This window comes from Lemur catta, chromosome 6, assembly GCF_020740605.2.
Source record: "Lemur catta isolate mLemCat1 chromosome 6, mLemCat1.pri, whole genome shotgun sequence".
NCBI lineage: Eukaryota > Metazoa > Chordata > Mammalia > Primates > Lemuridae > Lemur > Lemur catta.
In genome coordinates, this window is record NC_059133.1 from 68,433,780 (window position 1) to 68,453,782 (window position 20,003).

General features: G+C 37.9%; 1 protein-coding gene across 2 annotated transcripts in view; it reads right to left on the minus strand.

Annotated features, from left to right (window-relative positions):
* The window catches only part of BICD1 (BICD cargo adaptor 1), a 218,603-nt gene that overhangs the window by 67,887 nt on the left and 130,713 nt on the right, over positions 1-20,003 (minus strand). For both annotated transcript variants that reach the window (XM_045554051.1, XM_045554052.1), the window contains exon 3: positions 204-356. In XM_045554051.1, coding sequence (XP_045410007.1) covers positions 204-356 — 153 coding nt within the window. The remainder of the gene's footprint in view (positions 1-203; positions 357-20,003) is intronic.

The following is a 20,003-nucleotide window of genomic DNA, read 5'->3' on the forward strand; positions in this document are numbered from 1 at the left end:
TTCTTTTTTAATAAATCTTTATATTTCAGCTGAAATAGCAGGGTTGGGACATTTCAGCACATGAATATTATAGGGAGAAGATTAAGGAGTAATAATTAATTTTGACAAGTTCCTTCCTGAGAAATAAAGAGGAGATTTAAACTTGGTGGTCAGAAGATGTGGATCCAGCTGGAATATAACTCAGAAATCTTCTTAAACCTTACCTGGTTCTGCTTCAGTGTGGACACTAGTTTCTGCAACGTGATATTTTCTTCTTCTAGTTCAGTATAGTCCTGAAGGAGTCGGGCTTCCCTGAATTTATATTCTCGGATTTCATCCTTCATCCGTATTCTCTGTAGCTCCACCATCTCATTGTTCTGAAACAACAGAATAAACAATCAACACAAAGCTTCCTTATTCTAGATTTTATGAGGTGTAAAGTCCTGGTAATTAAAAATAATAAAAACACCTCATGAGTGTAAATTGCTATTGCCTTTTGTTGAATGGCAATTCAGCGATATATGTCAAAAATTTAAAAGTGCATACACATGACATAGCAATTTGACACCTAAAAATCATTCTTAAATATATTTTCATAGAGGCAAATAAAAAGAGAAATAAATCCACGAATACTTACACAAATAGTTGGAAATAGTCTAAGCATTTGCTATTTGGGGAATGATAAATTGTCATGCATCCATTGAACAGAGCATTATAAAATTAAAAAGAATGAGAAAAAAAGAATGAGGAGGAAGTTTAATGAACTAAAATGGAAATACAGCCACAATCTATTATTACATGTAAAAAGCAAGTCACAGATTAGTATGCATGTTAGGATCCCATTTGTGTTAAAAATACATGGGCACATGCACACTTTTGCATCATGAAAATATCTGTAAGAATACCCAAAAAACTGTCAATAGTGGTTATAAAGTGTTGGGCTGCTAAAGCCACAGGGATAAGGAGAGAAGCCTGTTAGTTTGATTTTATATCCTTCTGGATCATTTGATTTTTTTTAATAACAAACATGTATTACTGGGTTTTATGTGCAAAGGTATAAAATATAAATAAAGCAATTATTAAATATATAAAATATTTAACTATTTCCATCAACATGTGTGAAAAGTACAAACTATGTTTTACTTCAAAATATATAATGACCTGTATCATAAAAGATATATATATTCATATATGTTATATATTCATAGTCACAGGATGAAGGGATATAAAAGTATTCTTTTAATTTAGGATTCATTAAATTAGTTCCCTATTCAAACAAAGAGAAATGTGGGAAAAAAGTACTATAGGAACCAAAGACTACATTTTCTTATGTAATACTTGGATATCCATGTGGGAAAGAAAATGAATCATGACTGCATTTGGCCTTTAGGCTAAAATTTGCAGAGCCTTGATATAGGAGTATGTAGGACTGACAATGAATAAAGTACTTGCAACATGGATGAATCTCATTAATATAATGTTGACTGAAATAACCCAGGTGCAAAAGTCTACAAACGGTATGATTCCGTAGGAAAAGCTCAAAAACATGCTATGTGGGTTAAACTGTCTCCCCTAAAAGGTATGTTGAAGTCCTAACTCGCAGAGTTTTCACAAAGGTGAAAGTTAAAATGAGGTCATTAGGGAAGGCCCAATACAATATGACTGGTGTCTTTATAAAAAGGGGAGCAAAGAAGGAAGAGCAAAGAAAAGATCCTCCCCTATAGCTGTCAGAGGGAGCACAGCCCTGCTGACACCTTGACTGCAGAGTTCTAGCCTCCAGAACTGTAAGAAGATAAATTTCTGTTGTTTTAAGCCACCCAGTTTGTGACACTTTGCTATGGCAGCGCTGAAAAAAAGAATACACGCACAAAACTAATCTATGGTGACAGAAGCCAATGCAATATTACCTTTGCAGGAGGGGGAGTGACATGAGCAAGCTCTGGAAAATTCTTAAAGGTCTCTGTCCTAACTGAGGGACATCCCTAAGAGGATATCCCATTTTCAGTGTATGTTCTCAACTGTCCCTCATCTTGCTTCACTGTCTACAGATTTTGACTTCACATAATTCCCTTTGACTCTGGTTTTTATAGTCGCCTTGTCTGAACATGGAGATTTTTTTCCTACTGACTTCATCCCTGAGCAGAGCTCTCCCTGGTTCTGCTTCTGCTTATGTGAAGAGAGTAAATTATAAACACATAATCTTCCATGTAAAAATGGAAAATTCAGCTCCAAAATCATTGATTTAGTTTTAGATAATAAAAAAGTCATGCTAAGGCAGACACTGCAATCTCTAAATAGTGGTTGTTAGCTCGGAGTCTTGGGAGGATAAGGGGTTGTTGACTCTGGTGAGAAGACAGATGTTAAAAAAATTATTCTGATACTTGTTAAAATGGTGAGGAAGATGTCATTCAGACCATTGCAATTGGAGGGGAGAGAGACATGGTCAAATCTGAATCCGGCAAGAGCAAGTGGGGATCTGCAGTCAAGGACCAGAATGAGGGGAGTCAATGGATGGGAAGTTACTAACAGGAGACATGCAGGGTAGGGGGTTCTTGCTAAACTTGCTTGACAGGATTCTTGCTAAGGACTTAGAAATCCAAAAGATGGGGGGAATGAAGAAACTTGATCAGCTATCAAGGGGTGGGGATGACTTAGCAGAAATCTTTGTGAAAGCTGGGCTGGGGAGGCCAAAGCTGGGCGTGGGACAAGGTTGAAGTCTCATCCAAAAGGGGGGGTCAGCAGAGCGTGACTAAACTTTGGTCAAAGAGAGAGTCTTTGTCACACCACAGACACTGATGAACTGCAGTCTGACGATGAGGAGGAGAGCTAAGAAAGTTCGCAAGACGTTTGACTTGTGATAATATGAATATAAATCCTAACTTGGGCAGGGCCAAGGCCCTTTGGTATTAAGATTTTTATCCATTTTGTATCTTGTCATCATAAAAGCTCTCTGGCTAGATTGTAAGGAGTTCCCTGGAGATGTGTAGACCAATGTAATGTAATCTCCTGTGGAATGTAATAATCAATCCTGAGCCCACACAAACTAATTGGTTGTCTTGGAAACCTGCATTCGACTTACTATATGTGACATCATTTGTACATAAGAGGTTTGAGCTCCTTGTTAGTCAGAATGCTTCCAGACTTGGCTTTTCTCGCTTTTAGCTCTCACTGTAATACATTGACAAGTCTAACAGAGTCATTTCTTCAACACTTTAGTAATTCACCTGTGCCTGCTCCGTTAATTGACAATGGCTAACCCTCCCTTTTCAGCTTCCTTTTATGCCAATGCTGATCTCCTAAAGGAATTCTGTCCTACTATAGGTCACAAGTTATGACAACACAGAAGTGTTCCAGAAATAGAGTTTGCCAGCTTAAAAGAACCTCACCGATAGCTTCCATGATTTTCCTAAAAATTAAAATAAAAGGGCTTCTGCTTCTTCTCTCTCTAAAGGAGATTAGTTCAAGCAAATATGACTGGATTTATGGAACAGTAAATATTGGTATATAGTCCTGTTGAAATGTGGTTTTATGGCTGGGCACAGTGCCTCATGCCTGTAATCCTAGCACTCTGGGAGGCTGTGGTGGGAGGATTGCTTGAGGCCAGGAGTTTGAGGTTGCAGTGAGCTATGATGAGCCACTGCACTCTAGCCCAGGCAACAGGGTGAGACTCTGTCTCAAACACACAAACAAACAAAAACAAGACAAACAAAAAAAGAAATGTGGTTTTCTCAGCTCTAGAAAGCTACTGCCCAAGCATCCTTTATAAGCAACAGATTCTGATAACACATTAGATATATGGAATAGCAAAAAAGTTTCCTTAATTCAGCCAAGATAACTGGAAATTGTTAGTAATGACCAAAAAGCTCATAAAATACAATCTACATACAATACCCCCTTTCGATAACCTGTGAGGGGAAGGGGTTTCTCTCTGAAAGTTTCAAAATCCTGTGTAGAAGTCACATGATCTGGCCCTGCCTCTCACTCCAACCACTTGGCCCCTTAATCGCTCTGTTCCAGCCACAGCAGCTTTCCTTCTGTGCCTCCGTCCCACTGGACACGCCAGCTTGCTCTGCCTTGGGACTTTTTCACTTCTCTCTCCAGATCTCCCTCACTTCACATCGGGGGCCCTTAACTTTGTATGGTACCATGTCCTCTCTGACAATGTGGTGAAGCCTATGAACCCCTTCTCAGAATAGTACTTTTTTTTTTCCTCTTTAAAATTTTAATCCTGTTTTTTCATTTTTTTTCTCCCACTTGCTTTTGAACTTGGACAATCAGAATAGTATTTTAAAGGGCGTAAAAGACAGAATTAGAAAAGATGCCAAGTATGTTAAAATTAAGTTATTACAATATTTAAAAACTTATGATATGGCAGCTGGATAGATTAGTATACTAATGGCCTCCAAGTAATCAAACTTCTCTGTAGTCACAACCCACAGAGTCTCCTCTCAAACAAATTGAACTGGCCTTCTGACTTGCTCTGACCCACAGAAGACAGTGGAAGTGCTGGTGAGTTCTGAGCCTAGGCCTCAAGAGGCTTTGCAGCTCATGCTCTTGCTCTCTTGAGACACGGCTACCATATGAAGAAGCCCATGGTCAACACCAGCTGCTAGGCCTGGGAGGAAGGCCATCTTGGGCTGTTTGGCCCAGTGAGGCTGCCAGGTGACTGCAGCCACACGAGCAACCCCCAGCAAGTCCATAAGAACTGCCCAGCTGCCCAAATTGCTGCCCCACAGAATCATGGGTAACTGTTTTAAGTTCCTAAATTGTGGGCTCATTTGATACCCAGTAATACATAACCAATACAGTAACACATGTGCTTCTTTATTAATACAATTATAATCAGATCTAGTGGCAGATCTAAGAAATACCATAATTTGAAAGCAATGATGGTATTTCAAGATACCTGCAAAAAACCAAGAGGTGATAAGAAAATATTTGTACTTTCTACTGATCACAAAGTGACAGCTGCTGCTAGTACCACTGAGGTTTGTTGCCTACATTCCAATGGAAGAAAATGTTAAATTTCAGTCCAAGTTTAATGAAAATAAAGATGTAATTATTTTTCCCATCCAAGTTTACAGACTTACTGAAATCTATCCATAGACTCATAGAACCTCAGTTGAGGAACTCTTCTACTTGTCATTTAGGTCTCAGTTCAAATGTCATCTCCTCAGGCTTTCCCTGAACAGCTAATATAAAACAGCTCCCTTCTTCCCTCACTGTCCTATCACCCTACATGATTTACTTCACAGATCAGTATTTAGCATAGAGTAAGTACTCAAAAAACGACTGTAGAAAGAACAGCACTAATTATTACTCGGAATTGGCTAGTTATTTAATTTCTATACATTTTACATTTATTACATTACTTTTTACATCTGAATATAATGGACCTTTTGTATCCTGTTATAGGCACATCCCTAACATCTGGAACATTTTAGGCCCTTATAACTATGGAATGAATAATAAAACAGGTATATGAACGGTTAAACACAAAATAAAAAATATTATTGCATGGATGATGACTTTTTGGGGTGTGTGTGTGTTTAAAGAGACAAGGTCTTGCTCTCTTGCCCAGGATGGATTGCAGTGGCAAGATTATAGTTCACTGTAACCTTGAACTTTTGAGCTCAAGTGATCCTCCCGCCTCAGCCTCCTGAGTAGCTGGGACTATAGGCACATGTCACCATACCTGGCTAATTAAAAAAAAAAAATTTGTGGGGTAGGGCTGGTGGGGTGTGTGTCTTGAACTCCTGACATCAAGCAATCCTCCTGCCTCGGCCTCCCAAACTGTTGGGATTACCACCACCAGGTAAGGTAGCGCACCTGGCCATTTTGTGTTATTTTAGAAAGAGGAGCAAAGGTAAAACAATGCACTTTGAAATAAAATATACCTAAATCTGTGATATAACTACACTTCTTATAATTCTTCTTCAATACATCATCAAGCTATTTGGAGGTGGTAACATTACTTTATTCCCTGTTCCTTGGACAATACTTGGAGCATACATGCTCTATAAGTGTAGAATGAAAAACAGTAGAGCTTCCATAATTCAGCTGTAAAGTCAAATTACAATATTTCATTATATTTTTATTTTGCAGAAACCTGAAATCTTAATATTTTTTCTATTTTTTTGAAAATCTACCATTAACTGAGTAATATGTATATATATATATTTATTTACTTTTCCTTATTTCATACACATAGAGTTATCAGGAAGCCCAACAAATTGGATGCCTTATATAAGTTTATATAAAATTGTAAAGAAAAATGTTAAGATACAAGAAATTCTGTAAATGAGAATATATACATTGGAAAGAATGTAATGATCAGAAGCCTGGTTTATATACTCTGGGAATTAACCATAAAATCTTATACAGTGAACTAGTAAATGTCAAGACTAATTTAAGACCAGAGCAAAGCTAATGAGGATCACCAACAACTTGTAAAATAACTAATGAAAACTCCTGATGCTAATTAAGGAAAAGGAAGTGCTTGGGGCTGGGAGACTGGTTAAGGTGAAAGATTCACTTCAATAAACAGACACGAGGCCCAGAGGAAGAAAACTGGTCTTATTTATTTTGCTAAAAATCCTTGCCAGTGATTATATTCTATGGGCAATGTTCTGTAATTTCATAACAAATTTAAAAGATTGTGACTGCTGTTTTTGACATCACTCACCATACATTTATCTTCTACATTTTTTTACCTCCTGGGATAAGATGGTGCTGAGCTCTACTAAAAAACCCCATCAAGAATAATGAGTGAGAAAAATAATGCGTAAAGAAAGGGGAGGAAATGGCACAACAGGAGAATGCTTTGAATTTCACCTCCAGAGGTGTGAGCCCCAGCTTCTCAGGGGAGAGGGGACTGACCTGAAACAGCAGGGGTAGACTCTGCTCATTATCTGCACTGTATCTGAGTACAGCAGCATTCTTAGAGTTTTATTTTAATTAACATTAAACAGATTTCTTCGTGTAAGAATCATAAATTCCCTCCACTATTGGCAAGAAGAAAATACAAACATGAGCACTTTTTAACCACACAAAGAATAATATGTAAAGTCATGATCGCCATATGATTCTCAAATCCATATCAGGATTAACAAAACCCTATGTGACTGTGACCTGCTCTGGCCTCCCTGAAAGAGCTTATCTTTCTTCACTCACCCACTACACTCCCCTCCTTGGTCTTCTGTTGGTTCTTGAAAGACGTCAAGCTGGGTCTTGCTTTAGAGTTTTTGCACCAGCTGTTTCCTCTGCTTGGACTTGTTCATACTGCTCTTTTTCCTTAGGATCCCAACCTGTTGTCTCTGAAAGAAGCTTTCCAAGACCATTCCATGTGAATCAGCTACTCAGTCATACTCACATAACCCTATTTCAATGGTCTGAAAAGCATTTATCACTATTTGATTTGCTTGTTTATTGGCTGTGTTTCCCCCAGTAGATGTAAGAGCCAGGAGAGCACTTTGTCAGTAATCGTTCACCACTGTGTCCCCAGAATCCAGGGGAGCACCCCGTGCATGGTCGTTGTATCCCACGGCTCAATCTCATCACTTCCAGCCCGGACTGGAGTGGTGGTGACTTGAAGAAAGCTGGGAAGTGTTTGTTGGGATGAGCTTAGCTGGACATAGCCAAAAGACGGGGAGCACAGATAGATTTCATATACTTGAGTTCAGATTCAAGAAAAAAAGGATCTCTACCAAACAGACTTTATGTAAAATTCTCCAGTATTTAAAACATGGACATCCACTCCATGTGTATTTATACTTTATTCTATCTCTGTAGAAATATGCACTAAGAAAAGGATCTTACAAACTTATCCACTGTAAGGTATAATACGACTGATATGATTGTTATCTCTCTTAAGGATGAGTACAATGAATGAGGGACAGAAGAACACATCTGTGTGGTATCAGCCAGTAACAGGCTGATGGACACAGAGGGATCATCTCCCAAAGTCATAATAAGGCAAGCTCTGTGGCTCTGTCAGGCAGTAAAGTGGGCATCACAAATCTTTAGGAGAGTTGCTGACAAAGAAAACAAGGTAGTGACAGCACCATAAATTAGCATCTTCCCAATACCATCCAAACTTAACAACTGAGCAATAATAAAAAAAAACCAAATATAGCAAGTTTGAAATGTGGCTTAAAACAAACATGTTTGGCAAGAAAAAAAAAGAAATATAAGGAGATTTGTCATGGCTGGGAGACAGTAATACAGGAGGAGAGAATTATGACTCCAGCACACCATTTCCCACAGGGCGTTCTGCAGAGGCTAGTTCTAGGGAGGGTTCTAGGAGCCACTCAAAAATACGTTTGGAAATATTAGGTTAAATAAAGCTACATACCTTTTTCTTTTTTGCCTCTGGACTTCTCACAATCTTTTTTTTTTTTTAAAGAAATATTTAATTATATTTTAACTTTTCCTTCCTAGTTTGATATTCCTTTTATTTATTTATTTTTTATTTCAAAATATTAAGGGAGTACAAATGTTTTTGTTACATGGATAGCTTTTATAATGCTTTAGTAAGGGCTATCACCTGAACAGTATTCACTGTACCTGTTAGGTAGGTTTTTACCCCTCTTCTTCTCCCCACTCTTTTTAATTTCCAACAATTTTTACTTCTTTCTGTGCCCATATGTGCCCATCAATGAGTTCCAAATTATTAGAGAGTACACGTGGTGTTTGGTTTTCCATTCTTGAGATATTAATACTTCACTTAGAATAATGGTCTCTCTCTCTCCAGTTCCATCCAAATTGCTGCAAAAGACATTAATTCTTTTTTTTTTTTTTTTTTGAGACAGAGTCTCACTCTGTTGCCCAGGCTAGAGTGCCATGGCGTTAGCCTAGTTCACAGCAACCTCAAACTCCTGGGCTCAAGCAATCCTTCTGCCTCAGCCTCCCCAGTAGCTGGGACTACAGGCACACACCACCATGCCCGGCTAATTTTTTCTATTTTTAGTTGTTTGGCTAATTTCTTTCTATTTTTAGTAGAGACAGGGTCTCGTTCTTGCTCAGGCTGGTCTCAAACTCCTGAGCTCAAACGATCCACCCCCCTCGGCCTCCCAGAGTGCTAGGATTACAGGCGTGAGCTACCGCGCCCGGCCTAATGCATTTCTTTTTGATGGCTTAGTATTCCATGGTATATACATACCATGTTTTGTTAATCCACTCATGAATTGAGGGGCACTTAGGTTGATTCCACATCTTTGCAATTGTGAATTGTGCTACAATAAATATTTGCGTGCAGGTGTCTTTTTGATAAAATGACTTCTTTTCCTTTGGGTAGATATCCAGTAGTGGGATCACCGAATCAAATTGCAGGTTTACTTTTAGTTCTTTGAGAAATCTCCATACTGTTTTCCACAGAGGTTTTATTTATGCTATTGTGCATTGAGACTTTTTAAGAGCAAGATATGGTATACACTGTTTGTGTAAATTGATTTGACCACAACACCTTTGCCTTTTTAAAAAAGCATTTTAAACAATCCATAGACCAAATCATTGGAGAATATTACTCTCAGACAGTAGAAAATCATAGTATTTATATATGGGGTGGGTAAAACGCAAAGGTAGCCCAACCTAGACCCCTTCCAACTGTGGAGGGCTGAATGGGCCATCAGATTTAATTAATGGCATAAAACTGAAAGCAAAGGAGTTGATAGCTGTGAAAAGGGGTGAGACAAGAAGATCAGGTCCTGATTAGCAATGGTGAGTAAACAATTGAAGGAGTTCAGGACATGCCACCCCAAAGCATGCCACTTTGGCAAATTGATTATTTTGAGCTGAAGGCACTGGAGAAAGAGCAGATGTAGGAAGGGCTTTTGACCTCCTCTTTTTTACTTAAAAACACGCCATAAACTTTCTAGGAAGAGAAAAACTTCTTTATCACCAGAAACTCGGAATCGACTCTGAATAGATATGTACAAACTCATATAACTCTTATCACCCACTAGTTTTCCCCTATATATCTTTAGTCTCTTCCCCACAATTTACTGCCTCTAGCCCAAATTGCTTTGTCTTGTTAATTCTTCAAAAATATATCATTTCTTTGTGTCAAAGATACATATAGTTTCTGCTTCTGGCCACTTCTTTGGGTCTTCATTTTCTTATGAGGACTCCCATGTACATGTAAAATTATAATAAAACTTCTATGCTTTTCTCCTGTTTATCTGTCTTAGGCTACTTTAATTCTCAGGCTTAGCCAGAGATCCTAAGAAGGTAGAGGAGAAATTTTTCCTCCCCTACGTAAATAATAAAGCTATCATGAAACCAAAGCTCCATGGTTTTCACTTTAAGGTATATGTAAATCTTGCTCTGATAAAAATGGCACCATGACGAGTGAACTCTCCTAGATTGAATTTGAAGCAATACAGGCATCTGTCCCATGGGGTACCTTCCTCCATTAGAAGCCAAGGAGCAGCCCATCTCAGGACTGGTTCACACTTCAGTGCCTCATTTCAAATACTTATCACAAGCAAAATCTTGCCAGCAACATAAAACCTGCCCTTTCATTTTAAAGAGTTGAAATAAATGGTGCAAAACAAATAATGTATGACTGGTCTTCTTACATTCTGATTTATAGTTTTTTCTTCTTATTTGTGTAAAAGGACTTTAAAAGAACACAGATATTATTTTAAGCAATAAAATAGATTAAAGAATAGTGACATTACATCTTAGTTGGGAGGAATATGTATTTAACAGGAAAGCTTTTTGGGTAAGATCCTTTTTTGGTATCAACATTCATATACCTATAATTCTCTCATTTACGGTGTATAACTCAATGGTTTTTAATATTGTCCCACAGTTGTGACCATCACCACAATAAACTTTAGAACATTTCCATCACCTCAAATATAAATTTCATACCTTTTAGCTAACGCCACTGCAGAGCCCCCACCCCTTCCAGCCCTAGGTAACTACTAATCTACTTTCTGTCTCTATAGATTTGTCTATTTTGGACATTTCATATAAATGGAATCATGTACTATGTGGTCCTTTGAAACTGTAAGATTTTAAACAGTTTAGTTAATGTTGACGTAATCTTTATTTTTTGAAGTCTATAGATAGCTTTGCTGCAGCACAAAATATACTTTATGTCAGCAAAGTACTGCATTGTGCTGGCATTTGTCCAGCATACAGCAGATCCAGTACTTATGATGTTCTGTTTCATAAGGTAGCATGATCGTTTAAAGTTCACTCAATGGGCTGCGAATTATTTTTTATTAATAAAAATGTGCCTTTGTGACCTGGGTATTATAACCTAAGTATACTGATTTGTTTCAGAATGAGCTTTTGCAGATATAAAATCTTTCCTCTTTTCTATTATCTACTTTGAAGTCAGGAAACATTGCTCATTTCCCAAAGTGGATTGGTTATTTCTGGCTTATTTGCTTGATTTTTCTTTTTCTTTCTCTTTTTTTAAATTTAGAGATGCAAAGCACCATAATGAGCAATGGCATGACAGTTTTCTTCTCTGATAGTATCTTCTTACAACTACAAATATGCACACTGCCCTGGTACCATAATTACTACAATAAAATAATTTATTAAGTGAAAAGAGGAAAGTTTGGTAATATACTAAATAGATTTGAAATCTCGACTGTACAATAATGGTGAAGGCTGGATTCACAAATATTCTAGAAACAGCTTGATCCCTGGCAAATATCCTTTCATCTCAGTTATAGATTATATTTAAAAAAAATTTTTTTTAAGAGACAGCATCTTGCTCTGTCACCCTCTCGAAAGCAATGGTGCAATCATAGTTCACTGCAGCTTCAAACTCCTGGGCTCAAGCCATCCTCCACCACCCTCCCAAATGGCTAGAACTACAGGCATGCTTGGCTAATTTTTATTTTATTTTATTTTATTTTTGGTAGAGATGGGATCTCACTACATTGTCCAGGCTGGTCTTGAACTCCTGGACTCAAGTGATCCTCACACCTCAGCCTCCCAAAGTTCTGGGATTACAGGAGTGAGCCACTGTGCCCAGCCTCAGCTTATAGACTTTATTGAGACCTTGCTGTAAAAGAATGATCTAACTCAAGAGATAAACAGCAGGCCGGGTGTAGTGGCTCACGCCTGTAATCCTAGCACTCTGGGAGGCTGAGGCAGGTGGATCGTTTGAGCTCAGGAGTTCGAGACCAGCCTGAGCAAGAGTGAGACCTCGTCTCTACTAAAAATAGAAAGAAATTATATGGACAACTAAAAATATATACAGAAAAAATTAGCCGGGCATGGTGGCGCATGCCTGTAGTCCCAGCTACTCGGGAGGCTGAGGCAGAAGGAATGCTTGAGCCCAGGAGTTTGAGGTTGCTGTGAGCTAGGCTGATGCCACAGCACTCTAGTCTGGGCAACGGAGTGAGACTCTGTCTCAAAAAAAAAAAAAAAAAAAAGAAAATAAATAAACAGCAATAACAATCTAAAAATCATTGATTATAATAAGTAATTTTAATTCTCATCACCATGGTAATGCACCATATACAGATTTTTATTGAGATGCTGTGAAAGGGAAAGGAGCGAACAAAAATGAAGGTAATGATATGCATTAATGTTAATTGTTAAAAGGGAATAAAACATTGAAATAAAGAAAGAAAAAAAAAATAGAGACAACAGAGTAGAAGAGATTGAAAATAGCAAAATGCTAGATAAGTATCATTAGGAAGGAAAGGTTGTACAGAAAGGGGGTATTAATATAATTTCTAACTTGATTTGAAAGGTACAAGTGAACCCCTCAAGGAACTGAAAGTTATTAGCAACACCATTTTTGTTTATTCTTTAGGTATGTGTGTGCAGTGGAGACTGATCATTCTGATCCAGATAGTCTCTGAAGTTTTAATAGGGTACATGGCCAGACTGACTTAGATGTTTATTCATGTTGCTATAAAACACCTTTATCATCTAGGAAACAAAGTTTAGCCCAAATATTGGTAATGAAAGAGAAAGCTTAAAATATAGTGAATATAGTTATCCAAATGAATTCTTCAGTATTTGAAACAGTATCAAAAACAATAGCTTCAGAGAGGCAGTGGTGTTGTAAATAGGTGGGTGGTAAAGAGTTCTGGACACGGACCTAGGTTCAAATATTGGCTTATACCAAAACATTTCTGGGACTGTCAGTGTTCCTACCTCTCAAAGCAGAAAAATAACTTTTCTGTTCAACTCTGGAGGTGTTGTCAGAAAAAAATGAGAATGAACGTCAAAAAGCACTTTGTAAATAGTAATGAGCTACCCTACATATTTATTAGGAGGTAGTGTTTAAAAAGTCAGTTAAAAGCTTTTTTACAAAATAACTGCATTCGAGAGTCTTCAGAGTGTTCTTTTTTTATATCCGTAGCCATGTGAAGATTCTTTGAAAAAATTAACAGCATGTAGATATGACTTCAACTCACCACAGGAACAAGTTAAGATGTTGAGACACTGATTCTAGATCCGGAAATTATAAAAATATACACAGTGAGTTAAAATCTCACTCCCATCTTGTCCCACATCAGCCGACTTTCCACCCTCACTTGTAACCCACTGTTCATATTATCGTTTGTATCCTTCCAGGGTTCCTTTATACCTTGTTTACTTTCAAACTTCATTATAGAGCCAACTTATGCCCATAGGAAAATAAACATAGTTAACCTAATTTCCCTGCAAAGGCATTTTCTTTATACATACAGATGTATCTATATACATATATATATATCATGTATCTAGTAATATACATATATATCATCAACTCTCTCATGTGGCATTCTTCAATTATGAGTGAGAATTTACTTATCTCTTTATTTAATGAGTACTTATATAACAAATAATGTGCTGAGACTGTTCTAAGTACTTTAGAAATAAGAAACTCTTTTAACCTTTTAACTCACATAACAATCCTATGAGGTATATATCATTATTAATCTCATTTTATAAGCTAGGCTAATTGAAGCATGGATATGTCATGTAATAATTTTCCCAAAGGTCTAGAATAAATAAGTGGCAGTGTCAAAATCAGACTCAGACCGTCTAGTCCTAGAACACCTGTTCTTTTTTTTTTTTTTTTTTTTGAGACAGAGTCTCACTCTGTTGCCTGGGCTAGAGTGCCGCAGCATCAGCCTAGCTCACAGCAACCTCAAACTCCTGGGCTTAAGCAATCCTCTTGCCTCAGCCTCCCGAGTAGCTGGGACTACAGGCATGTGCCACCATGCCCGGCTAATTTTTTTCTATATATATTTTTAGCTGTCTAGATCACTTCTTTCTATTTTTAGTAGACACAGGGTCTCCCTCTTGCTCAGGCTGGCCTCGAACTCCTGACCTCAAGCGATCCTCCCGCCTCGGCCTCCCCGAGTGCTAGGATTACAGATGTGAGCCACTGCGCCTGGCCTAGAAGTAGGTTTTGACCCAGTTCCCCCTGACACCTAAGTCTGAGCACCTTCCATTAAGATACGCTGACATTGTCTCCTGGCTTCAGGCAGAAAGCCAAAGAAAAACAGATAGAAAGGGAACAGAATAAAATATGCAGGAAGAAAATGAGTTTTCTGAAAATGTCAACCTTAAATGGAGATTCAGGTTATATAATTCAAATATTGAGTTTATTCAAGCATGAAGTTTGAATAAAGCCACGAGGGGGGACACAGACTTCAAAAACATGGGCTCAGTGCTCCGAAGTGGAGAGGTTTGAGGGTCGTTTATATAGGCAAGGTCTGGGAAGCTTAAGAGCACATCAACATTTTCCATACAAGGTTAACACATAGTTACAGCGATTTGATTGGCTATAGGCAGTGTTTCTTTTAAAGAAGGGTATATTTAACATTCCACATTAAGGATGTAATAGTCAAGGGGTCTTTTATCTTAGTCAAGGGGTCTTTTATCTCAGGCGCCATCTGATCTGAGCCAGGAACAAGAAAATAAGGAAGGAAGCTGATCTATAACAAAAGGTCAGTAATTAGGTCCTGCTCTGTGATTCTCCAAAGTCTGTCTTCCTCAGAGTCTAACAACTTTTAGAAGCCCCAAATAAACGATCCATTTTCTTTCACAAAATCAAAGAGGCGAATTTCTCATTTTGGGGGCCTCCAAACTGGGGAGGAGGCTGGAAGCACTGTGGAAACAGAGAACTAAGGGGCCATAGCCTCAAGCTCTGAGTAAAGTCTTATTTGGCTCAAAGAAAGGACACGCATTCAGGGAGAAAACGCAGTGTGTGGGGGATGAGAACATGCTTTCCCTCTTTGGAGATTCAGAATTCCATGGAGAGGCTCAAAGACTGGCTCCCTTCCCCCAGCCCTGGGAAAGAATTTTGGAAAGCGCCAGCATCCTCTTTTGGTGCCTAATTGCCCGGGGCTCACCCAGCCTGCAGCAGCGCAGTGGAGGAGAGAGCACATGGCGGCTTCCGGCTGGCCACTGGCTGCTCTCGCGTCGGTCCCTGAAGACCCTGCAGGACACACTTCACCCACAGGGTCTGTTTGCGGAGGAGAAGAGAAGCTTTTATCCTGAACAGGGTCCAATAAAAAGGCCTTTCACAGATACACAAAGGCCAATGATGTATTTTTCCCTGTCCTGAATTTCAATTAGCATCTTTGGCAATAAACCTGAAAATGACTAATTGAGAAAATGTCCGCATTTAGTTTGCGGAGTAAGGCCAGTGAAATATTATAAAATAGATATTAAGAATCAATACTAGCCAAATGGACTCTGAGTGTGTATGGGGGAGCTATTTCATAAGAGTATTTTGTTGGTGTTTCTTTTTTAAAAATCTTGTCATAGTTTTACCTAAAAATTCCTGATAATTACCTTTTTGTTTTACCTGTTTAACATTTTAGTGAGTCAAATAGTGAGATAAAATATGTTCCCACCCACCATTTAATTAATCGAAGAATGTGTGATATATCTTTAACTCTTCAGTGGTGCCTCTCTTATTCAATTGCGCCACTATCAAACTTTTACTTTTAGTAAAGCTCACATTCTCCAGAAACAATCAAACTGATAGACTCTTAAAATGGGAATGTAAAGTCCGATAAAGCCAGGACTGCTTTATATAAAGAATCAGCTTTAACACAAATACAGCATCAATTATACACAGATTTTGGTGATATATTATATTATTTTATTGCTATTCATATTCAAATGTTTTAGTCATCATTATTTTAATCTCTTTCATTAATAAATTGAGAATATAAAACGAAATAGTGATATTTTAGATCAGTCCCCAATTGTGAATTAATATATGTGGGAGGCCCAAGATATGACCAGTCTAAAACAAACCAATTTTAAGCAAACATAAAATTAAATCACATTTTAAAAACACAAAGCCAACAATTTTAGCATATGTTCCTAATGGGTTATTGACTAGTGACTTGTGCATCAGATTTATGATGACATCAGAAAGCAATTTAAAAGTGTTATAACACAGAGAATTTTTTTTTTTTTTTTTTTTTGAGACAGAGTCTCACTTTGTTGCCCGGGCTAGAGTGAGTGCCGTGGCGTCAGCCTAGCTCACAGCAACCTCAAACTCCTGGGCTTAAGCCATCCTACTGCCTCAGCCTCCCGAGTAGCTGGGACTACAAGCATGTGCCACCATGCTGGCTAATTTTTTTGTATATATATTTTTAGTTGGCCAGATAATTTCTTTCCATTTTTAGTAGAGACGGGGTCTTGCTCAGGCCGGTCTCGAACTCCTGACCTCGAGCGATCCACTCGCCTCGGCCTCCCAGAGTGCTAGGATTACAGGCGTGAGCCACCGCGCCCGGCAACCCAGAGAATTTTAAATTTCATCTATAAAACTATTCAAAATACTAAAACGATTCCTTAAATATTTACCTATCTTTCTCTGAAACATTTTCTCTATAATTCTCTTCTTTTTAGATAAAACCAAATTAGAAAGCTTTAAGTACAGACTAGTAAAAGTGATTTTTTGCATATGGAGAATTACTACTAAATTACTCAATTAATAGTTCCTATTTGATACTTAGGTTTAAAGAGGAATATGCTCTAAGTTCTCATAGTCTAATAAAATAATTCACATTAAAAAAAAAACCAAGACCATACTCTTAAAGTTTTACAGGACAGCATTCATATTTATATTCCCTAAAAAAATCACAGCAACATTTATTTTTAAGTTCAAAATATGATGTATTTACGTGCCTATTTCCAATTTTGTTTTAAATAAATATGACTTTCTAATATGCTGTTTAGTATTGCTATATACTACTAAATCTGATGACATATTAACTCTGGTGAGAAGAAATAAATAATGACTGTGTAAAGCAGTGGACATTATTGGTAAGAGGGGTTCTCAAATTATGGTCCCCAAACCAGCAGCATCAACATCACATGGGAGCTTGGTAAAAATGCAAATTCTCAAGCCCCACTCCAGACCTACAAATCAGAAACTACAGCAATCTGTACTAACCAGCTCTTCTAATGCACACTTCTAACTTGTGACAACTCATAGTCCAAATAAGAAAAATTCACTTACAACAGCTTAAGCTTATCCAGAAAACACTTGCTCATAATAGGTTGGCTTATTATAATAGCTATTCAATGACATCAACTGTTTAGCAGTTAAAAATAGATAGGACAGACAGACAATGGAGCAAAATAGCCTAGAAACAGACTCAATTATCTAAAACTTAATAAATGCAGAGATGTCATTTCAGATGAGTAAGGAAAACATGGTTTAGAAGAAAACATAGCAGAATATATTTATCACTTTGCAGCAGAGATTTCTTAAATAAGACACGAAAATGGCTTACCATAGAGGAAAAGATTGATAAATTTAACTACATTAAATTTCAATACTTCTTTCTGTTCCAAACATCATTTATAATAAAGTAAATGTAAAGGCAAGCCTCTAAAAATAGACATCTCTCACACACATGATAATTACCAAAGATTTGTATTTGTATTTATTCACCCAACAACTATTTATTGAGTACTTATTATCTGCCAGACACTATTATAAGTGCTAGAGATACAGGAGTGATAAAAAACAAAGCAAAACAAAAAGTACGAAGATCTCTGCTTTCTTGAACTTACATGCCTAGCTTAAAATAGACCTAATCAATAAGTAAATTATAAAGTTTATGTACTTATTACAGGTAGATTATTAATACATAGACTGTGCATATATATGCAGGACTCCGGAGGGGAGAAGGTTTGGAGGACTGGGGACAAGGTATATGGGTAGACACATGGTGGTATCAGGGCATGTGAAGACGTTAGTATTGCATGTTAACACCTATCAGAGAACAGCTACCATAGAAGAAACACTAAACAATGAAGTAGACAGAATGACTTAGTTGACATCTGTCAGTCTCTGTCATCAGCCACTCCTGTGCTGGCACCATGGAACCACGAACGTACTGGGGGCTCCTGGCAGCACAAAACAGAATTCTAGTCTCAGAGGCAGAGTTCTGGGGCAGGGCGCTAATTCCCACAGGAGGAATGGGTTTCTTACCAGTAAGTGACTGAGGTATTATTCATTAACTTCGTGCTTATTCTAATTTCTATTTCAGCTGTCATTATCTTGGATTTGGGACCATAGGTGTTCTCAAAATACCTTTTAGATGACGTGGTTCAAGTGCTGCTGTGGCAGCTCCCATGAAGGAACTAATTTAACAGGTCATAATTAACGAGAAAAAGAATTTTTAGAATGTGGCCTATCCTAGTTACAGCACTATTACTGATAGTCATTCTACTGAGAAGAAAACCCCTTCTTACAAAGTTGACAATGACCACGTTTTAGTAAAATCTGAAATTAAAAAAAATAATTTCAGGTGTTTTTCTAGGACAAGAAAATTCTCCATTAGATATACTGTACCTTTCTGATGAAATGACTCCTGTCCCCCTCCTCTGGCCACTACTGCAGGGTTCTATTAAAATAGATGGTTCATGTGTGATAGAACTATAGGGCTCTGACCGCAGAAGGGGAAATGATTGACTGCACAGAAACGACCTAGGTAGGAATGGTCTGTGCTTAGATGAGGAAATTTGTATATATCATCATTAAAAGTTTGAACCAGTTTGTGAAAAGCAATGAAAGCTTCTATATTCTATGGCTATAAAAACAGATGCACAAATAAATGAAGAGAGATGACACACTCATTCCCCACGCTGCCTAACAAGCTCTGAGATACGTGGCTGGGGGCAGGTAACAGCCTGCATTCTTTATACTTTAGAACTCCATTCCCCATTCTAATTCACTTAAGCTGGCAGTGAAGATGGAAGAAGAGTCTGTTCTTGAATCAAACTGCTGACTGAGACTGAATATTTGACCAGCAGAACCTCTTTAAAACTGAGGAATGATGCTGTAATTCTTAACAAAGGAACCGATCAAATGAATGTAAGCCTTAGTTTATAGTTACCTTATACTTTTTTCTCCTTTAAGCAAGACACTAGCACGAGAACTTGTGCTATGTTCAAGTTCTGAACATGATAAAGTAACCAAGAAAGAACTTAACTTTTCATGGTGAGCAATTAGAAATCTGAATACAATATATATGAAACAGCTGTTTTCAGACACTGAACAACAGGCTCTGCAGGACTGAGCTCAGTTAGAAGGGAAACAGAATAGGTGAGCCCTAGAACTCCCCGACTCCCTGCTTGGAGGCCATGGATGAACTGCAGGTGCGTGGAAGGGAAACCCAGGGAACCCAGAGGCCTCGCGGAGTGAGGAGATGGAGTTCAGAATTCAGGAAGCCGAGCATTCTGGAAAGGAGAGAGCCACACAGAAAAAGAACTCCAGAAATTTGCATAAGGATTTCCTCGAGTCCTTTCTGTGTGCAAGGCTGCACAAGCCTCTTCTGTGCAAAACACTGGAATGACAAAGAAACACCGGACAAGGTCTCTGCCTTCCAGGGGTAAAGTACAGTGAAGAATTTCACACCGGTAGTAATTTCCTTTTTGTTTCTCCTCTTAATCACACGTATAGTTCTTTGACAATTTAAAAATTCCGTTCAATTTCTGAAAATCTTTTTTACTGTAACAAACACTAGAACTTTATCAAATCTATGTGTATTTGATTTTTTATGGAGATGGTATTGTAA